Genomic DNA, 21,798 nt, shown 5'->3' with positions numbered 1-21,798 from the left:
CGGATGTTCTCCTCTACAGGTCGCAATTCTCAACCGATTCTCGTGAAATTTTGTGACCAAATTCTATAACTAGTGGCTCTGTGAGCTGTAGACCTCGCGAGCATAGCTTAAGATGAATGTGTCTAGGGCTGTCCTGCCGACTAACCACCAAAAGATGGCGTGATTGTGCACAATTTGCGAATTATCACCATCGTTTCCAAAACTCAAACATTTTCTAAGATGTGTTGATATTCACGCATGCAACAAAAATATGACGTCTAAATCGAAATATATTTACACTCAACAGTAGAGACTGTCACACTTCATCAAAATTGTGTAAAGACTGCAAAATATTGCAATATCTTGCATTCACATACACATACCAATTTGTATTTGTTGTTATAACGGCAACAGAAATACATCATTTCTAATAATTTCAACTGTCTAGCTATCACAGTTTATTAATTAGATACAGCCTGGTGACAGACAGACGGTCAGACGGACAGAGGAGTCTTAGTATAAATATTATAACAGGGTACCGTTTTTACCCTTTGTGTAAGAATCCCTAAAAATCGGCCCGTTTTGACCTCACGATGTTACCACCTGTCGAGTAAATTAGGCACTACTTAGTTAGGTCACCAGACCTGTGTTAAAGTGACATCTTTATTAGTTATTATTGAACAACTTTACCATCTTGTTTGACATGGATAGTGTAAAGGTCACTCACACAAACAGGCGTTGAGTAAAATTTTCTCATTTTTTATTGAATTTTTCAATAATATTATTGAATAATTGGCTCCATAAACCCGCTTAGACAAACCAATCTATATATTACTTAAACCTCAAAGTTTATGGTGCAAGAAATCTACGTATTTTAAAAGAAAAACTGTAAATCCAACTATATGAAATTCGGAATAAGAAAACCACTTAAAGCTAACTACACGTATGGCTCCGCCGTTCAGAAAACTTAAGACAATTAAAATAACAAAAAAAAACATTTTTTAGGGCTAGTTAAATATAAGCTTGTAAAAATGAAACGAATAAGCTTAGCCCGCGCTTGATCAATCAATTTCAAAATAGAAAAAAACAAAAAAAAAAACTACGAATTTTAAGTGTAAAAAAAATAAAAAAACTTATGTAGCAGCATACAATTACTGGGGATCGAACCAGGGACCACCCGGCGCAAACGAAAAAAGCGAATGTTTGCAAAACACGCTATGATAGTGCTTACCTAAGCTGGCGAAATTCAGCTACTCATCCTCGAGTAAAAACTAAATATCTAAATACCGCCAAAACCAGCAATACAATGTTTCTACATCTTTTGATATTTAATCTGTAAACACATCTCAAAAAGAAAATACTGTTATTATATCGATATGACTATTTGTGTAGCCGCGAGCTATCACAACTCCGCCATTTTGAAAAATTGTCAAAAACCGGATCGACAAAAAAATTATATTTGATTATAGAATTTGGTCACAAAATTTCACGAGAATCGGTTGAGAATTGCGACCTGTAGAGGAGAACATCCGGACATACAAAAGCAAAATGCCCGAGTCAAAACGTAGACCTTCGCTACGCTTCGGTCAATTAAATAGAATTTTTTTGTCGATCCGGTTTTTGACAATTTTTCAAAATGGCGGAGTTGTGATAGCTCGCGGCTACACAAATAGTCATATCGATATAATAACAGTATTTTCTTTTTGAGATGTGTTTACAGATTAAATATCAAAAGATGTAGAAACATTGTATTGCTGGTTTTGGCGGTATTTAGATATTTAGTTTTTACTCGAGGATGAGTAGCTGAATTTCGTCAGCTTAGGTAAGCACTATCATAGCGTGTTTTGCAAACATTCGCTTTTTTCGTTTGCGCCGGGTGGTCCCTGGTTCGATCCCCAGTAATTGTATGCTGCTACATAAGTTTTTGTTTTTTGTTTTACACTTAAAATTCGTAGTTTTTTTTTGTTTTTTATTTTTCTATTTTGAAATTGATTGATCAAGCGCGGGCTAAGCGTATTCGTTTCATTTTTACAAGCTTATATTTAACTAGCCCTAAAAAATGTTTTTTTTTTGTTATTTTAATTGTCTAAAGTTTTCTGAACGGCGGAGCCATACGTGTAGTTAGCTTTAAGTGGTTTTCTTATTCCGAATTTCATATAGTTGGATTTACAGTTTTTCTTTTAAAATACGTAGATTTCTTGCACCATAAACTTTGAGGTTTAAGGCGGGTTTATGGAGCCAATTATTCAATAATATTATTGAAAAATTCAATAAAAAATGAGAAAATTTTACTCAACGCCTGTTTGTGTGAGTGACCTTTACACTATCCATGTCAAACAAGATGGTAAAGTTGTTCAATAATAACTAACAAAGATGTCACTTTAACACAGGTCTGGTGACCTAACTAAGTAGTGCCTAATTTACTCGACAGGTGGTAACATCGTGAGGTCAAAACGGGCCGATTTTTAGGGATTCTTACACAAAGGGTAAAAACGGTACCCTGTTATAATATTTATACTAAGACTCCTCTGTCCGTCTGACCGTCTGTCTGTCACCAGGCTGTATCTAATTAATAAACTGTGATAGCTAGACAGTTGAAATTTTTAGAAATGATGTATTTCTGTTGCCGTTATAACAACAAATACAAATTGGTATGTATTGCAAGATATTGCAATATTTTGCAGTCTTTACACAATTTTGATGAAGTGTGACAGTCTCTACTGTTGAGTGTAAATATATTTCGATTAAGACGTCATATTTTTGTTGCATGCGTGAATATCAACACGTCTTAGAAAATGTTTGAGTTTTGGAAACGATGGTGATAATTCGCAAATTGTGCACAATCACGCCATCTTTTGGTGGTTAGTCGGCAGGACAACCCTAGACACATTCATCTTAAGCTATGCTCGCGAGGTCTACAGCTCACAGAGCCACTAGTTTATTTCGTTGTATGTTTGAAAAAAGCACTATACATACCTCGGCGTGAAAAGGGGTTGTCGGCCTCATAACTACCGGCTTCACTACGTTCGGCCGTCTATATACATTCGGCAGGCAACCCCTTACTTCCCAGCCTCTGTAGTAATGTACTATATATAAGTTGTATATTTAGAAATCACGCGGGGACGTAATAGTACATAGGTATAATATAGTAGAGAATATAAGTACTTACTAGGATAATGGACCTATCCTGGCACATCCTCAATTTGGCCAGCTGGCAAGCATCAGGTGGTCCGTATTTGCTGATGTCACCCTTGATACAGTTCTCTTTGACGGATTCTACCAACGTAGGAGAGCTTTTAAATTCTTCCGTAAAATGCTTCTCCCATGCATCCATATCGACTGTACCGTCATCGGAAGCGTAGCCAAATTTCTTTCCAATGCAAATATCATGCTGACACTAAAAAAAGTTGCACATTATAATGAATACCATCAGTAACATATTGCAAGAACTTGCCTTTTTTGTCATTTTTTTTTATTATGCCAGTAGATACTACTGCGAATGAAAGTAAGACATCGGCCGTTTTACTATTATAACATACTAAGTATTGCCTCTTTCCATCGAAATCCGTGTGTGAGGATGAACAAACATCAAAATGTCTAAGCACGCAATCATTAAAATTTATAATATAAATAGGAATATTGATCTAAAAATTGTTTTCTATAATGTAGCTTACATTATATTTAATTAAATACTGAATTCATCTACTCAGCTGTGGTTAATATACTACCTATAGGTATTTTGAATGCATCGGCATATATAAAAATACAACCCTTACAGAATGGTGAATGTGTGGAATCTTCAAGCATTCTTTCAGCTCATCTTTGTCTACTTTCGGTGGCGGCATTTCGTTTTTACAGCAATGCATAGATCCCTGAAAATAACAAGTTCAAATTTAAATTGGTAATGGCATAAAATAAGGTTACACAAATTCAAAATTGCAAAAAAAACCTGGGACTTAGGACGATATATAATTAAGACCGTTTAAGCATGAATTCGACTCGCATTTGATCGATTTTTAACTTACCGGATGAAATACCCTCATACATTTTTTCTTATCATCACCGTCGGCCTGTAATCAAGAAAAAATCTTTAAAGAAACAAAATTATTTCCACAAAACAGTTTGAAATACACATTTCGTAGCATTATCTTAAGGGTCTCCGGCAAGCTCGGTTCTCCATACAAACGTAGTTCCGCTCTCATTTTAAAACGACTAAATTGATTGCTCTGAAGTTCTGTACTTACAATAGGATAAGGTATATCTATATATGTAATTAGTTTATGTAGCTACCATACCATAGTTAAGAAAATACAGCGAATTTAAGTTTTTCATACAAAACTTGTTTTTGCTCTATTTCATTTGTTTTATAAACTTGGTCTATATAAACCAAAGAGGATATAAGAAAGAGCGGTACTGTCATAGTAAATTTTGTAACCACTGTAAATTCACTGCCATCTATCGACATACTTTAATACTAAAAATTAAGATTTATAAAAATACGTTAAAATGTATTTAAATATGGATAAATGATTTTTTAATTTGCATTTTTTATTTTTATATGATTTTGACCCATGTTCTTTCACTGATATGCGTTAAAATTATAAATAACAAACGAAACCGTCAACGCCCTCTATACGAGAGTAGGCCAGAGCTAGTGGCGCTATCTGATCGAGAATCAAATTTTTGTGATTTTCGAGGCACGTTTTTTCCTTAGACTGTATCCATCTATTACGGAGTTATATCTATCTTTGATATAAACTAATTTCAGACCTAGATATACCTCATGTCATTGTATTTGCAAAGTTTCATTACAATCCAAAACGTATTTTTAAAATGAGAGCGGAACTACGTTTGCATGGGAAGGTGCAATTCGGCCGACCTTGCATCTCATAATAATTACAAGTTAGCCCAAACTCCAAAGACATTGTAGGTCTTCATGAACAGTTCCGCTTTAACGAAAACAATTTCACGTAACTTGAAATTTTTGCAACCTTAAGAAAAAAAACTCATCGCCAAACGTAAAATATTTGTCGTTGACGAATTCAAACAGCAAAGTTTAAATGCAAATGCTTGAGTGATACTGCAATAATTGCTATATTATGCCTATAAGATTGAAGGAGTTCCCTCAGTTCCTCATGGATTCCATCATCAGAACTTTACTGGATGTTGAAAAAAATTAAACCAATCTGCAAATATATGCTTCAAAACTATTTAAACACACAATCTTCCAAATCAGTTAATATTTCATATTAAGAGGAAAGGGGACGACCGATTCTCCATACAAACGTAGTCCTCATTTTTCTCCCTGCATTGGAATTATGGAATTTTTTTTAACGAATTTTATGTTTTGTAGTCATAGCTGATTGATAGACCGTGTGATTTTTTCGTTCTTTTTTAAAAATTATAAAAGTTAGGAGCGAGAAACAGGTTTCATACAAATTCTTAAATGCTCCCAACTCTTATAATAATGAAAAAATCTAAAAAAATCAAACAGTCAGGCATAGCTATGATTAAAATACAATAAATTGTGAAAAAAATATTTACAATAATATAAAAGAGGAAAATGGGGACTACGTAATTATTTTTGTTTCATTCAAGGTAAACGAAATGCGTAAATATTTTACAAGAGTTAAAAATATGTACGGGCAGTGCCCGAACTTAAGTACCCAACCCACGTCGCCATACCTACTAATTGTATAAGTATAGACAAGTGGATACCTACATATTTTATGGCACTATGTACATACAGTTGATTAGAAAAAACCAATACAGATTTATGTATACCATTTACATAACATTAACGCCGTTTGCGCCGGCGTAGGTTTAAAGTTTTTAAGAAGTTATAATAAACGCATGCGTTCATATTCTTCCTTCAAACGGGTGAAATAGCTTAACACAGATGACACAGGTGTAACGAAATCTGTATCCGATTTTCAACACAAGACTCTATATATGTTTTAATAACAAAACTTCCGTGAGACACAAAAAATTATGTTGTATAAAATATACGTTAAAACCGTCTAACAAACATTTTGATACGGAATATTTTTTTAATATTGTCTTCGGTTACCGCGATGAAACAAAACTAAGTACAAAACGGATTATATCGCGTATATTAAATTTATAATACACCCTGACGTTACGAACCTTTTACAGCGTTCGTGGCCAACGGGTGACTGAGGAAAAACTACAAAGTGCAAAAATACCCATTATGAATTTTTAGTTAGGTAGAGGAGTGTTGCGAGGACATAATATATGCATTTTGTATGGAATTTTTTTTTTTACATTTTCGTTAATTGTTTTAATACTTACAGCAATGTTTTACTGTAAAACTGTAAAATTCCTGTTAGCATTTGAGTTACACTATATGGAAGAGTGTTTAAAATGATTGTATGTGCAATATTTATTTTTTACAGATATTTTAATGTTGAAGACATTTCATGATTGTGGAAAGTCCACTTTTTTGCAATTCACTCTGTTATGTACAGAGTACAGATACTCGCTTACCAACACGGTAGTCAATGCAATAGCCAACACCGTAAAACGAAGCATGTTGTCTGACTAATCACACTGAATAACTTTACGTTGAGTGCGCTCTTTTTATATATAAAGAGGTAAAACGATTAATTTAGTCTACGTAAGAGGGTATTTAATTCTAGACAGGGAAATTATAGCAGCAAGCAACAATGGCTAGGTCGTCATTACTCAGCCGAGGTAGTTCTTTTTTCCTAAAATTATCCTATTACCCATTTGACAAATCATTTACGCGCGGAAGTCGTTAAAACGGCTAAACAGCAATTTGGAAGTCAATGATTACTTTTTGTTGTAACTACAAATAATCATGTAACACCTGTCCTACAACAGGAGACCTAAGCTCCGAATTCATAATAGTAGTAGTAGTATAGAATTCTTTTTATCAAACTAAACCTATGTTTAACAACGGAAGGTCACATATTATTTTTCACCAGACCAGCTGGTAAAGGCTTTCTTGATTGTTCAAAAACTGATGAGACAGTTGCATTTTTATCCACATGTGAGGCAAAGTAATCAAATGCAAATTTTGAGTTGTTTTCTTATCTTGGCTGGTAGAATTGACTTCTAAAATGATAATTTTGAATGATAAATATTTAATTACATTCATTTTGAATCGATTTGCTTTGATTTTGTTTGATATTTTACAGTTATATTTTCCTTGTGTTGGTGTGGTGAAAAATGTTGTGTTACACTCGGTGGCAAAATTTGTTCAACCCTCGTGCATTGAAACCCCACAACGCTCAAGATTCAATTTTTACATAGTCCAGAGTCAAGAGTCCAGGGCCAGGGTACAAGATCCAGGGTCCAGAATCCAAGGCCCAAATCTTGGAAGCAAAATTTGACTCACTTTCTGATTTCCGATTGGGCTGAAATTTTGTATACATAATTATATGTACATCGGATGATAATGCAATGTTATGACGACTTGGAGCTGATCTGATGATGGAGACAAGAGGGTGCCATGGGGAACTCTGTAATAAAACAAAGCGAACTACTTGTGTTTGTGGTTGTTAGAATTGTATCGATGAGTTGTTTATATTAGTTTCTTGTAGAAAGAAAAGAACAGTCAGCGATAGAAGCTTAATAACAAAAATGAAATTATTGCCAAAAACTTAAGGGTTTTGATGTTCATTTTCAATGTCCCCATTGTAATCTGTATGAAATGCTTAATATAACTAATAACGTATTTAATTTGATAATTATTAATACTGTATCCGTGTAAATAGCTTTGCAAACGCCACATATATGCCACATATTGTGAAATCATTATGTGGAAGATAAAAATGGGTATAGTAAGTTATCCTTAACCTTTTCGACGCCGTGTCAAACACAAAAGCTGTCACCCGGACGCCACGTCACCGAAGTGTCAAAACTGAAATCGAACTTTATGCACATGCACGTAGGTCTATGTTGCTCTGTGGTCTGTGACCGATTAATCCGTCTTTGGCGTTGGACCTGCGGTGCCAATATATCCTGCATTGGCGTCCAAAAGGTTAAAAGATAGATAGATATACAGCATCGCGTACTTTTATGTAGACCTCATTAGCAAATATCGTCATATTTCAACCAATTTAGACAAAACCTTAACAAGTTATACGCCTTAACCTTCCTCAAGAATCACTCTATTCACAGGTAAAAACCGCATAAAAATCCATTAAGTAGTTTCCACTGAAACACGTCTGTAGTTTTTATAAAACAAATACGTACATTTTAATAATAAAAAAAAACTAATTTTGCCTATGACACAGAATTCATAACGAAGCTGAACTTTGCCGGTTTCAGCCTGCCTCGGCACGATAACAGGATGATGTCATAAAATTAAATTTCAGGTTTCGCGAATACGACGTCGTTCCGTCGAATGATAAAGGTTATTCGAGTGAGATGCGCATTACCTTAATACGGTTTCAGCTTCATTAGTGGTATAGTGTCCTTAACTTGAGAACAAGTGAGATTCATGACCTACCATGTAAAGTAATTACACTAATTACCTACCATGTAATGCAAATATTACCATATTTCGTCTTTATTTTATATTTAATTTATTGTAATAACATGTCATGTAATGCACATTACAAACTTAGTTATTTTAATTATTTATTTGATTGCTTGTAACGACATACCATGTAATACTGTACATATTACTTTATGGTGAATTAATGAAATATTGACGTCGTGTTGTACCTTTATTACGATTTAGAGCAGGGACGTGTTTTATAAAAACCAGACAAGTGCGAGTCGGACTCGCCCACCGAAGGTTCCGTACTTTTTAGTATTTGTTGTTATAACAGGCAACAGAAATACATCATCTGTGAAAGTTTCAACTGTCTAACTGTCACCAGGCTGTATCTCATTAGATACAGCCTGGTGACAGACAGATGGACAGACGGACAGACGGACAGTCTTAGTAATAGGGTCCCTTTTTTACCCTTAATCATTATGAGATCTTGTGCTTTTAACAAATATTTTTTTCTACCCAGACAGATACCTACTCAATACACAACTACACAACGCAAAAAAATATCAAACTTGCAAGTTATATATATGTCGCAGGCATTTTGAAGGAATCCTTAATTCGTTAGTGTGACCATGGCTTATACATAAACCTGCAAACTAGACGGATCTCCGAGAAGCGGGGCTCCTATTTCTGGGCGGGTATTTATTTATTTATTTTAAATTTTATTGCACATAAAAAGCGTACAACAGGCGGACAGCCATTACAGGCATTCTCTACCAGTCAACTATAGGGCTAAACAGAAAAGCGTCAAGGTGGGTGCACTGAGAAATTAACAAAAAAAAAACGTAACTTTTGAGCGAAGTAAAACTTCTACAAAAATAATATGTAGATGTATATATGTATAAGCTACCTAACAAATCTAACCTACCTACCTACCTATTGATTTAGTGTGACGTCCGTGAAAACATTACACTTTGGGGAAAAAAGCGTAGGTAGCGGTAGGTACTTAAGTAGGTTAGATGTTTTCACGGACGTCACACTAAATCAAGGGAAGTAATTAAATGATCAGCCATTTTTAAAACTGATCTGCAAAAAAAATAGCCATTAAATCATTTGGGCAGCATACAAATATGTTGCCGGCAATAAATAAAAATCGAGCTGCAACTCTTGTTCAGCAAATAATTCACAAACGGTCAACATTATAACCAATATCCATGTGCTTAATAAATAGTTGAGCTGCAAAATTATTATTTGGTCGGCAAGATTTAAAAATTGGTTGGCAGTTTAATTGAGACGTATGCATATTAAACAAATGGTAATCTGAGATGAGATGGAATCTGTGATGAGGAGATGGGTTGTGTTTGATTTGAAAAATCGGCAGGGTTGCAGGCGGAGCAGAATCGTGTGCGTGCATTTCATTCGATGATTATTAGCAGTCACATTGCGGTGTTCTAACGTATAGGTATTTGTTGGTGATATTTATCCGTCTTGGTACTTTGAGAGTATTATAGGTGTAAAATGGAAGATATTAGCTACTAGAAAAGTGGGTTAGGTTAGGTTAGAACTGCGACATTCACAGAAACAAACTGCTACTAGAAAAGTGGGTTAGGTTAGGTTAGAACTAATTTTTGCGGATCAATTCAGTTAAATGGTAATCCAAAATGAAATAATCCGCTTACCCACTGACTGCTTAACAAAATTTGATTAATGGTGGATCGCTTACTGCCGATGACATTAATTGCGAACTGACTTAGAAATACTTGCTAACCTTAAGTTGCTGATCAAATACACATTTTGGCTGACCAAATATATATTTTTGTTCATCTGTGGCGTCTCCTCTAGCTGCCACTGTCGACGTCATCTAACAGATGGCGTTAGGGAGCTAGAACGCAATTAGCTAGTGATTTATTATTTTTAATAACCTACCCACACCATACATATTTATGAATATACTACAAAACCTACATCGCGCTTACGAAGTTTCAAATGTCACTAACTATATATACTCCTTCTGATTAACTCTCAGTGGACTTCGGTCCCCAGGCATAACACGCGCCTGGAGAGAGTACTCTCTATTGCCCTCTCTCTACACATACCACATTGGTGACCTTCCGACATTGGACAGCTATGAAGACCTCAAGATCCTGATGACGCCGCCTCGCAGCAAAAACAGTTTCCTCTCTGTGTGCCACCTTGCATGCCTCTGTACAGTTCTGTACATATGTATTATATCCTGTTAATATCTTGTAAATATTCATGCCTGGCACTCAACTTCTCTCACTCTCTCTCTCTCCGCTCGCCGCTCTAGCTTTGAGCAACTGCGCTCGTCACACTGGCTCTGAGCAGCTCCGCTCGCCTGTGACTCTGAGCATCTTCGCTCGCCACACTGGCTCGAGCACACACCTGGTTTCGCTGCATGCTTCATACGTCGTCGCTGACCCCTCCGCTCAAAGGGGGGCTGATGTGGCGTCTCCTCTAGCTACCACTGTCGACGTCATCTAACAGATGGCGTTAGGGAGCTAGAACGCAATTAGCTAGAAACCTACATCGCGCTTACGAAGTTTCAAATGTCACTAACTATATATACTCCTTCTGATTAACTCTCAGTGGACTTCGGTCCCCAGGCATAACACCCCGCCTGGAGATAGTACTCTCTATTGCCCTCTCTCTACACATACCACACATCAAAATAGGAATATTTTGCAGATCGATTAAATAAAACCCCTAAATCAATAGGCAGGTTGATTAGGTAGCTTCAAATGGCCGAAGGGCAAACCGCCCAGAAATAGGAGCCCCGCGAAGCGGAGCTTCGTCTAGTTAAGTTGTGAAGGAAATGGTTTTTTGAAAAGAAACAGTCCGACGAACTGCAGATTTGATGGACACCCCAGCGTTTTTCATAGATTTGATGTGCAGCGCCACGCGTGGTAAATTAAAGAACTAATTAGACCAAAATGCCGCGGCAAAATTCAAACGGCGCCGTTAATGCCATAAAGTATTTTACATAACTTTTTACTTTACATTTTGCCAATTTGTAAAAAGTCGGCATACTTTTTGCAAACCGCTTCGCGTTTATAAAATGACGGCGCCGTTTGTAAACGGCGGATTCTTACAAAATGCCTGCGACATATATGTACATATTTAGAGGTAATCAAAATTCAATTTTGTTTTTGGTGTCGAGACACTGGGGCCGTGGGGTCCAAGCGCAAAAGTTCTTTTTAAAGAACTTAGCAAAAAGCTCGTCGACGCAACCGGTGACCAGAGAGCTGGCGGCTTTCTCTCGCAGCGCATAAGTATTGCCATTCAGCGAGGGAATGCTGCCAGCATCTTTGGCACAATGCCGCGAGGGCCTTATTTAGATGTTTTTTAATTAAGAGTAGTTTTGTTTTTTAATTTTTATTATTTATAAGTTGTTATTCTTAATTAGTTTTAGTTTTACTTTTAATTGAATAATAATATGTTGTACAAGTAAAAATTATCATTTTGTTATTATGTACATGTCTAGGTTTGCACATTATTACGTAAATATTAATAAACTTAATCTTAATATAATTATTTCTTAGTCTACGGTTGACCACAAATGCTGTAAGTGGATCGAAATGTCGAAATATATTATTTTATGTTGGAGTAGAAACAATTGCTTCATAAGTCAGAAACGCGCATGTGACACCCTTCATATAGCAACATTCATACCCTACGAAAACCGCGTAGCGTTGCTTGTTAGTCTCCATAGGCTACGGTGGCCAAAATCGAGAAAAAAACTGTCTTAAAATTGAATTTAGCAAGAAGCAGGTACCAGGGCCTCATAAGTTACGAGGAGGTGTCGTTGACCAACCCGCCGGGGGCGCTAGGCCCGGCGGCCGGGACGCGTACGAGTATGAAGGTATCGCGGGCTGCGGCAGCTCGCGTATAGCTGTATACTTTTGGTTTGTTTACCTATATTATTCTACTAGTTGAAAGTATTATTTTTTTGTCTCGTAGAAAAAGTATTGTATACAATAGTGATATAATCAAGCTTTTCAATCTCGTACCTTAACTTAAGCAACTCAGCAAGCTTCGTTGCTTAAACACGGTACTCGACTGAAAAGCTCTCTATTATATCACGATTGTATAAAATACTATTAAATTCATTATATGCGATATAGTCCGTTTAAATAGGTTATTTATTTCATTAGTAACTATCGCGGACTACTTACAGTACCTATTTGGGTTAACCTTGTTAAGGTTGTCTTGCCTAATCTGTGTAAGCAGATTTCTTTTCACGGAGCTCTAATGGAGGCCTCATGGACTCCTAGGGGTGGCGAACAATAATTAACTTAAGAACGCTATAGAGATAATAAAACTTATTTTCAAAAATATATCGCTGCGATTTTTTTTTATTTAAATAAGTAGCATACCGTTTGCAAAAACAATCTTTAAGATTAAGAACACTATTAGTTATTAGGTAGTCAGTTGTTTATTCTTCCATCTTGGCGCACTCCATCACCAGGTCCTTGATGCCAGCACACGGGCCATCGTCATCCCATTCCTTGCAGTCCTGGAAATAAAAATATTTATTATTTATGCGATTTAATTTTGTATTAGACACAACAGACATATTTTTCTTAATTAACGACTAGTGACTCAGATTTTCCAACTAAATGTAGATATAATTAGGCTCGAACGTGATGTATTGAATTGTTTTTTATTTCTTTTAAAGATTAATAATATCGATACTTTTTTGTAAAACTTTGGTATATATATGATTTATATATATTTTATATAAAACCTATCCTTTTTTAAACATTAGGTACGACTAAATAAAAAGACGATTCTTATTCGCTTCCAGTGCAAGGGTGTCCATAACGCTCTCGGCATACACACGCAGCCGGAAAGTAAAAATATTACGACTCAATATTGCATGCTTTGGTTACGTGGCGGATATATTGTAGTATTTGTAGTATTATCTACCTTGTTTCATAAACTGTTGGTAAAATATCAAGACATAATGCAGTAAACGAGATTTTTCCGCCGAGTTCTGGCACTATTGTTTCTGATTCGTCACGGTTTTAAATAAAATATTAAGGTAAGGTGGGGTAAGACTAACATAGTTTATTTTGCTCGGGGCAAGATCAGTCTTCAGCCGTTTTACTGTCAGCAGTATGAGGTTTCCGTACAAGTGATAGTCTTATCCCGGTAATAGTCTTACCCCACCTTACCTTACATTTAAACTGTTTGATATAAGCAAGATTTGTTTTAATAAATATAAAAAAAACATCAAAATCTAATTGAAAAATGCCTAATTGTAAGGGTAAGTAAAAAATGTTAAAAGTTTGAAGACACAAATTTGATCCAGTGCGTCACATTTGTTGCATGATTGAAATACGAAATATAAGCAATTGACATATCATAAAATTAAATATATTTTTGCAGAATATATACATGCTTTGAACTGAAAGATGGCTAGAAATTAGCTGAGTAATAATCATGTTTCTTCATTCGAAACATGGGACAGACTAGAGACTATGCTGAACCTGATGTGACTGTCTGGAGTATCTGGAAAATGTAAGGCTTAATACTCATTTGTGCCTACAACTGTAATTTCCGGTATATCCATTCTTATCCTCACTAAAATAGTTATTTACGATACAAGTGCGGAAAAGAGGAAATTCGAAACGAGTGGCGATATATTAAAACACGACCGTAGGGAGTATTTTAAATCGACACGAGTTGCGAATTACCTATTCGCACGTGTATCGTACAACGTTTTACAGTACATAATATGGCCCTTTAAACTTTCGGCATATGCACGAAAAGTGCTCTTTTACGCACTAGTGCGAGAAAGTTGCACCATTGTACTGTAAAAGGCATTTTATTTTCAAATTTAAAACCTGTTTATGCACACAGTCGTAATCTACGCTAAAATTCTTACCAGTATGACCACATCAAAAAATTACCACAAAATTGTATATTTTTTTTATTGTATTTTAGAATGGTAGCGGGGTCGTTATAATATAATATAGAAGCGAATATACTTACTTGGATACTAGACCTATGCACGCACATCTTCAATTTGGTCAGCTGGCAAGCATCAGGTGGTCCGTATTTGCTGACGTCACCCTTGATACAGTTCTCTTTGATGGCTTCTACCAACGTAGGAGAGTTTTTAAAGTCTTCCGTAACAATCTTCTCCCATGCGTCCATGTCGACAGTACCGTCATCGGAGGAGAACCCGCGTTTCTTCGCAATGCAAATATCATGCTCGCACTAAAAAAGTTGCACATTATAATAAATCCCATTAACTTATGAGTATCTAATGCGAGATTATAAAATAGATATCATACAGTATACACTAAAGAAAAAGTGACCAAGTCAAGTTTCTTTAGTGTATGATATTTATTTCAGTTTATAATTTATATATAATTATGTAGTAGTGTTACTACTGAAAAATACAAATCAAATATTTTATAAAAAATAATTTTATTTGTTCCCTAGTTATCTAATGCGAGAGTTTGCCTTTTCGTTATACATATTTTTTATAAATTGTGCCCGTACCACAGCGAAAAAATTATAGCTATAGTATGCATAACCTCTGCCAGTCGAAAACCGTTATGCCGTTTTAATGTAAGCAACCAATGTTCAAATATCAAAATATGTACAATATTAATATTATTAAAAATATATTTTTTTTTGGTAATAGATAGTATATTATATCGTAGTATACAAGTACGGCATTAAAAAGGCTTTTAAAGTTACGAGAAATTACCTATATTAGGATTTAGGATATATAAAAAATACAACCCTTACAGAATGGTGATGTGGAATCTTGAAGCATTCATTCAGCTCGTCTTTGTCTACATTCGGTGGCGGCATTTTGTTTCTACAGCAATGCATAGATCCCTGAAAATAACAATTAAGGCGATTAAAGTCATATATAAATAGGTATAACCAAAATTACGCGAAAAATGGCATGACATGTATTTTAGCAATCACTTAGCTTTCCTCATACTTTATTTTCTATTTACTAATTAATTTTGCAGATTTGTTATGACGAATACCTAGTTATAACTAGTAGGTCTCCTGTAGGTAAATACTAGCTTTTGCCCGCGACTTCGTCTGCGTGGAATTAGTAATTCGGGTACCTTAATTTTTAAACATCTGCTTTTTATTCCAGCCTTCTTTTCACCGCCCAAAAGGGATTATTTATTCACTTTTCTTCACTTCACTTCCACTTCCACATTCAAGTTGGAGAAGATGAAGAATTTGAAGTTGAAGAATTTGAAATTGAAGTAGTTGCCCAACTAGCAAATTATGTCGAATAAGCTTCACTCTTTCGACTATTAAGTCGAAAAACAGTCGTATGAAAGATCTCTCGTTATCAAAAAGCCGTATAAAAGCAACTCTCTCGACTGTTTAGCATTGAACGCTTTTTTGTCGCATAAACTTGTCGAGTAAACGTGCTCTCGACCAACTCATATCGCTTTTACTCGATAATTGTATAAAGGTATCTCTCGATCGCCTTCTTACGACTGATATGTCGTAAGAAGGTTGTATAAAAGTAACCAATTTGCTAATTTGTCATCAAAACAGCTTTTATAGCGCCATCTTTCGACATTCAGTTCTCACAGCAGAATTGTTGAGTAAAGGCGGTTCATTCAACCAAATAGTCGTATAATGGCTGTCTGCAAGACTTTCTTTCGACTTGAATATTGAGGTTGAGAAAAGGCTGTTTTGACGGCTATCATTCAGCTGAATTGTTGAGTAAAAGCGGTTCATTTAACCAAATAGTCATATAATGGCTGTCTGCAAGACTTTCTTTCTACTTGAATATTGAGGTTGAGAAAAGGCTGTTTTGACGGCTATCATTCAGCTGAATAGTCGAATGAAAGCTATTTGAAATCTTTTACAACATTTAATCGCCATTTTGTTGATGATAACAATAAAAACCGCGTTGTCTTTATTTCAATTTAAAATGGATTACAACAGGTGGAAAAAAATTAAAAGAAGTGGTGGTTTCCGACCTAAAGTTTATAAATTGTACACTCGTATGATAGATCATACAACAGCGACATTGGGTGCAGCCGCGGGTGAAGTGCCATCAAAAAAATTGAACGAGGGTTCTGTAGAAAATATTCTCGATATTCCTGAACATGATTTCTGAAGCGTCTACTAGTTCTTGTACCGGAAATATCCCCATTAATCAAGACTCGGATCCTAATATTGAAAATAGTGATAATGGCAGTGAGAAATCGGTTCGGACGGAGTACGTCACTTTCGGAGTACGTCACTTTCTGAGTATGTCACTTTCTGAGTACGTCACTTTCGAAGTACGTCACTTTCGGAGTACGTCACTTTCTGAGTATGTTACTTTCTGACAAAGTGACTGACTTCTGAGAAAGTGACCTACTCAGAAAGTGACGTACTCCGAAAGTGACCTACTCAGAAAGTGACGAACTCCAATAGTGACCTACTCAGAAAGTGACGAACTCTAAGTGACCTACTCAGAAAGTGATATACTCAGAAAGTGATATACTCAGAAAGTGACGTACTCAGAAAGTGATATACTCAGAAAGTGACGTACTCCGAAAGTGACGTTCTCACAAAGTGACATACTCAGAAAGTGACGAACTCCAAAAGTGACCTACTCAGAAAGTAACATACTCAGAAAGTGACATACTCAGAAAGTGACATACTCCGCAAGTGACGTACTCAGAAAGTGACATACTCAGAAAGTGACTCCGCCCGAACCGAGCAATCTGAGTTTGAAATCAGACGGTCCCCGCCCAGTACGGGCTGGATAATAATGGTTTTACTTTTAACATTCACCCTAAAGACCCCTAAACTAACACAAAATGTCGCTACTTACGTTGAAAAAAGGTATTCTCAAATCTATCTTTCGACTAAAAAGCTGAAAGAAGGCTTTTAGGATGACAAGTGAGATGACAAAATGGCGAATTCATATTAACTTTTAAATTAATATTATTTCTGACTAATATTCCATTGAATAATCTTGCGGCCCATGAAAATTTTAACTAACATTTAAGAAATGTAGACGAAAAATTTAATTCCGCACGTGAAAGTAAGACCTACGACTTAGTGTCATCAAAGTTACCTAATATCATTATGGTTGGCGTAAAATTTAACAAAGGTATGTTGTGTTATTTTACTTTTATTTTCTATCACTCCAATTAAATTTGACAACCCGGCCGTCACGCGGTAGCTATTTTAAGATAAATAAGTCGAATGAAAGAGATTCTGATGACTATCTTACGATAAATAAGTCGAGTGATTGCAACCGCGCTGCTATCTTACGATAAATAAGTCGAATGAAAGCGATTCTGATGACTATCATTCAACTATTTGGCTATTCAATGACACTCTTACGATATTCTTTCAACTAAAAAGCTGAAAGAAGTGCGCCCAAATCGCGTCGAGAGAACGTCGTCGGATCCTTCTTTCGACCATTTACACAGCTATCTCTCGACCAAATAGCTGAAAGAGAAACGTAATGGTTCCTTTCTTACGACATAATTTGCTAGTTGGGTGGAAAAGTTAAATAAGTGGGAGAACTTGAAGAAGTTGGAGAAAATGGAGAAGTTAAAGACGAAGAAGGTCAACATTTTTAACTATAACGAAATAAAGAAGGTTCCTATATACCTATAACAAACACTGTTTAAGCGAGAACTCGACTCGCATTTGGTCGATCTTTAACTCACCGGATGAAATAGCCTCATACATTTTTTTTTCTCATCACCGTCGGCCTGTAATAAAATAAAAATCTTTAAGGGGAAATATGTCTCCACAAAACAGTTTTAAATGCTATTAAATTAAATTGCAACTAGAGTGCATGTCATAAATTACAATCACAAGTAAGCCCAAAGACGGCTAGGACACTTCGTTGCATTACGGAGTTTCTGTTGATCATTGGTCTTTATAATCAGTTCCACTTCAACGAAAACACTTTAATACAACTTGCAATTTTATAAAACTTAAGAAAGAAAACTAATCACCAAATGACAATTATTTGTCTTGTCAGATCCCATTTTGGTCTTATTTAGTTGTTCCAATTAAACAAATAACAAAATTTAAATGCAAGTACTTGATTTGTAGATACATTTTCAAAACACTTGCTCGTAACGTGTAACTTATTGAAAAAAAAAAAAAAATGAAAAATATATTTATTTTGCACACAAAGATGGGAATTTGCAGATGGAGTATACATGAGGTCCAGGTTGCGCGCATACAGCGGTACATTTATAACAGTATGAACAGGGGTCCCCAAACTAGGCATAGCCTGTATCTTGGGCGACCAGTTAGTGAATTAAAAACTAGATTGAAAAAAAAAAAGTATGTCTAAAGGTGAAGATAGGTGCTAATGCTAATAACCTTAGCTACTAGGGATTTACGTTGGTCAGTCTGTCAGTCAAGTCTCTTAAGGCTAAGTGTCTATACCTATAGGTTAAGTGTCTAATTATGTAACATAGAGTACCACTACATATGGAGAGAAATTGAGGCTTATGGCCGCGATATTTAAAGCATTATACAATTATACAATTTAGAGCATTATACAATGTTTCCTTTCTCCATACAAGTGCACCGTAGCGTCACTGCACTATCTCCTCAGTCTTATTATAATCGATAGTTAGCAACCAGTCACAAATAACTCGCTTTGCCTGTGAAACAGGGAGGTCCTTGATGTAACAGTGTTTTAGTATTGAATTGTACACTGATGTTTTTCCATAGCTGCCAAATCTCTTTGCAAATTTAGTTTTAGTTGGGGGTTTTTTTAGTATGAAAGTGCGCTTTTTTAGCATTTCTCTGTGCAATTCCGAGCCGATCAAGTTTTTATGGGTAAGTATACATGTTCGGAGTATAAAGAGCTGTCGAATGTTCAAGACCCGGGCTTCTTTGTATAATTGAGACGTGGGGAAGAGAAAGGGTTTGAACCGCGTTTTAGGCTTAAAATCCTAGATATTATACACGCGTGCTTTTTCCATTATATTATAGCACTTGTGTGTAATGTATGATAATCTGACTGAGTTAAGAAGGTAACCAATTGCCAATAGCATGTACATATAGAAACCGAGCCTTCTTAATTGGTCGATTGATACATTTATTTAAACCATCTAAGTATTCAGAAGCTTTATCTCGCCAAACATAATTTATAGAGTACATTCTCTCGTAAATTACATTAATTAATTAAAAAAAATTTTCGATTTAGTCTTAATCCATCGCTTATAAATACAAAAATATTCGTCTTTTTATATTATTTTTATATTGGCTGTTTGCCGATTACGTTCGCGCCTTTGCCATGCGCGCGCAGTGAGATCGCGCACAGAAAAAAAATAACGCGCCATTTTCCGCATTTGTTACGACATGGGGCTAGTTACGCAAGTTTTTAGTTTTAAATATTGACGAAAATGTCCATTTCAAGTTTTGAAAATGAAAAAATACATAAATTTGACGCTGCGAGAAGTACTAATAAAAGCAAGAACCGCGAATTTTAGCCTTTTACAATCACAATCGAGTTAAAAATACTTAGTGGCATATGAAACTTTTTAGAATGGAAAAACAGGAAAAACGCCCAAACTTTTCTCGGAAAACGTGTTTTTAGCTTACTTCAATGAATTGGCCAATAAGTTACAACAAGCCTAGTACGCTTTGAGACAAGTATTCGATGTTAAAAGTGGAAGCTATGCACTATTTTGTAATTTTTACTTTTACTGTTTTAACAATTAATTTAATATATATTAAATCTAAAAAAATCTTATATAAGTTTTGTTTTTTTTCCTCGCAAGTGGGTTAAAAAAAGTGTGCATTATTGGTCATTACACACATCGGCTTTCTTAATGCGCGCTCGCTTCCACTTCGCGCGTACAATATCGCCTCGTTTGTAATACCCAACGTAGCCACTTGCATCATAATTGATAATTAGGGAATGCTCCCGGTATTGAGTTTGTATGGCGAGAACCGGGAAATTCCGATTCCGGTACTGTATTTGCATAGAAAACCAGTACCGGGAGCACTCCCTAATCATAATGTACAATAATAAATAACATAATCTACAAATCAATTATTGTACTTTTAACAATAATCTATGTGACTATAAGATTTGAGGAGTTCCCCAAATTCCTCATGGATTCTATCAACAGAACAGGATGTTAAAAAAAATTAGACCAATCCGGAAATTTATACTTTAAAGCAGAATACATTATTTTTGTAATAGGCTTAGAAATGACGAACTTCTAGTGTAAAAAATAACAAAAGCAACTGAATTGAAAACTCCACATAAACTGCTAAACTTAGGTATGTATGTACTCGCTTACCAACACGGTAATCAATGCAATAGCCAACACTGTTAAACGAAGCATGTTTTATGACGAATGACACTGAATAACGTTACGATGAGTGCGCTCTTTTTATATATATAGCGGCAAAACGATTTATTTAACATGGTTTTTAATTTTAAACATGGAAATTATAGCAGCAAGCAACAATGACCAGGCAGGATGCAAATTCGAAATTACATTTGAACATCACATTGATGTCTGTTTAAACGATATAATTCGCCCGTGCATCTCGCTCGCACCAATACATAATACACGCACAACTATAAGCGAAAAGCACGCGCGAATGGAAACAAACTGACATAATTTAGACATCAAAATATTATACGTTTGAATTGGCCTCCAGGTCTTCATTACTCAGCCGATGTAGTTTTTTCCTAAAAATTGTCCGATTACCCATTTAACAAATAATTTACACGCGGAAGTCATTAAATCTGCTAAACCAGCAATATGAATGTTCGAATTTAATCTGAATGTTAATGACTATTTTTCGTAATAACAAAATATATAACACCTAATCCAGGAGTACTACATAATTCTCATTCTAAAACTAAAACTATGTTTACGACGGAAGGGCACAGATTATTTTTTGTCCCTTCCTAAAACATGACGTGTTCTCTTTCTCGTTTAATTAGTGATTGGGAACAGTCAGGAGCAGCGTCCGAACAATTGTTTAAGTACCACCCTAAGAATTACGTATCTTCATCTCTATCATTATTACAATAAAGCAGTGAAAAAGTATTATGTATAACGTTCCTGTACTACCATGTACTCATAATTATGGATAATGTGACAGAAATAATGGATTTAACACAGTTCCAGGACTCATTTCCTAGGCTTTATTGTTCTAAGCAGGAATTCTAATTTATACTGTTTATTGACATCTCGTGACATGACCACGCAAATTTTGTGCCATGCGCTCTCGCATTATCGTAATATCACTGGTAGGTACAATTACGAGTACCGCTCATTATTACAGAATAGAAAATTTATGCAATATGCATGCTT

General features: G+C 35.5%; 2 protein-coding genes across 3 annotated transcripts in view; both read right to left on the bottom strand.

The window, feature by feature from the left end:
- The window catches only part of LOC134741954 (uncharacterized), a 275,994-nt gene extending 269,430 nt beyond the window's left edge, over positions 1–6,564 (bottom strand). For both annotated transcript variants that reach the window (XM_063674861.1, XM_063674853.1), the window contains exons 1-4: positions 6,487–6,564; positions 4,005–4,049; positions 3,756–3,851; positions 3,149–3,376 (exon numbers count right to left, since the gene is read on the bottom strand). In XM_063674861.1, coding sequence (XP_063530931.1) covers positions 3,149–3,376; positions 3,756–3,851; positions 4,005–4,049; positions 6,487–6,531 — 414 coding nt within the window. In that variant the 5' untranslated portion in view covers positions 6,532–6,564. The remainder of the gene's footprint in view (positions 1–3,148; positions 3,377–3,755; positions 3,852–4,004; positions 4,050–6,486) is intronic.
- A 6,274-nt stretch (positions 6,565–12,838) lies between these two features.
- On the bottom strand, positions 12,839–20,833 carry LOC134741970 (uncharacterized). Its single transcript, XM_063674871.1, has 5 exons — positions 20,770–20,833; positions 18,160–18,204; positions 15,251–15,343; positions 14,483–14,710; positions 12,839–13,001 (listed from the first exon to the last, which is right to left on the bottom strand). The coding sequence occupies exons 1-5, from the start codon at positions 20,812–20,814 to the stop codon at positions 12,921–12,923; spliced, it is 492 nt and encodes a 163-aa protein (XP_063530941.1). The 5' UTR covers positions 20,815–20,833; the 3' UTR covers positions 12,839–12,920.
- Between the last annotated feature and the right edge of the window lie 965 nt (positions 20,834–21,798).

Source organism: Cydia strobilella, chromosome 1 (genome assembly GCF_947568885.1).
Source record: "Cydia strobilella chromosome 1, ilCydStro3.1, whole genome shotgun sequence".
In the NCBI taxonomy this organism is placed as follows: domain Eukaryota; kingdom Metazoa; phylum Arthropoda; class Insecta; order Lepidoptera; family Tortricidae; genus Cydia; species Cydia strobilella.
Note: the sequence above shows the minus strand (reverse complement) of the source record. Positions and strands in the feature narration are given on the sequence as shown.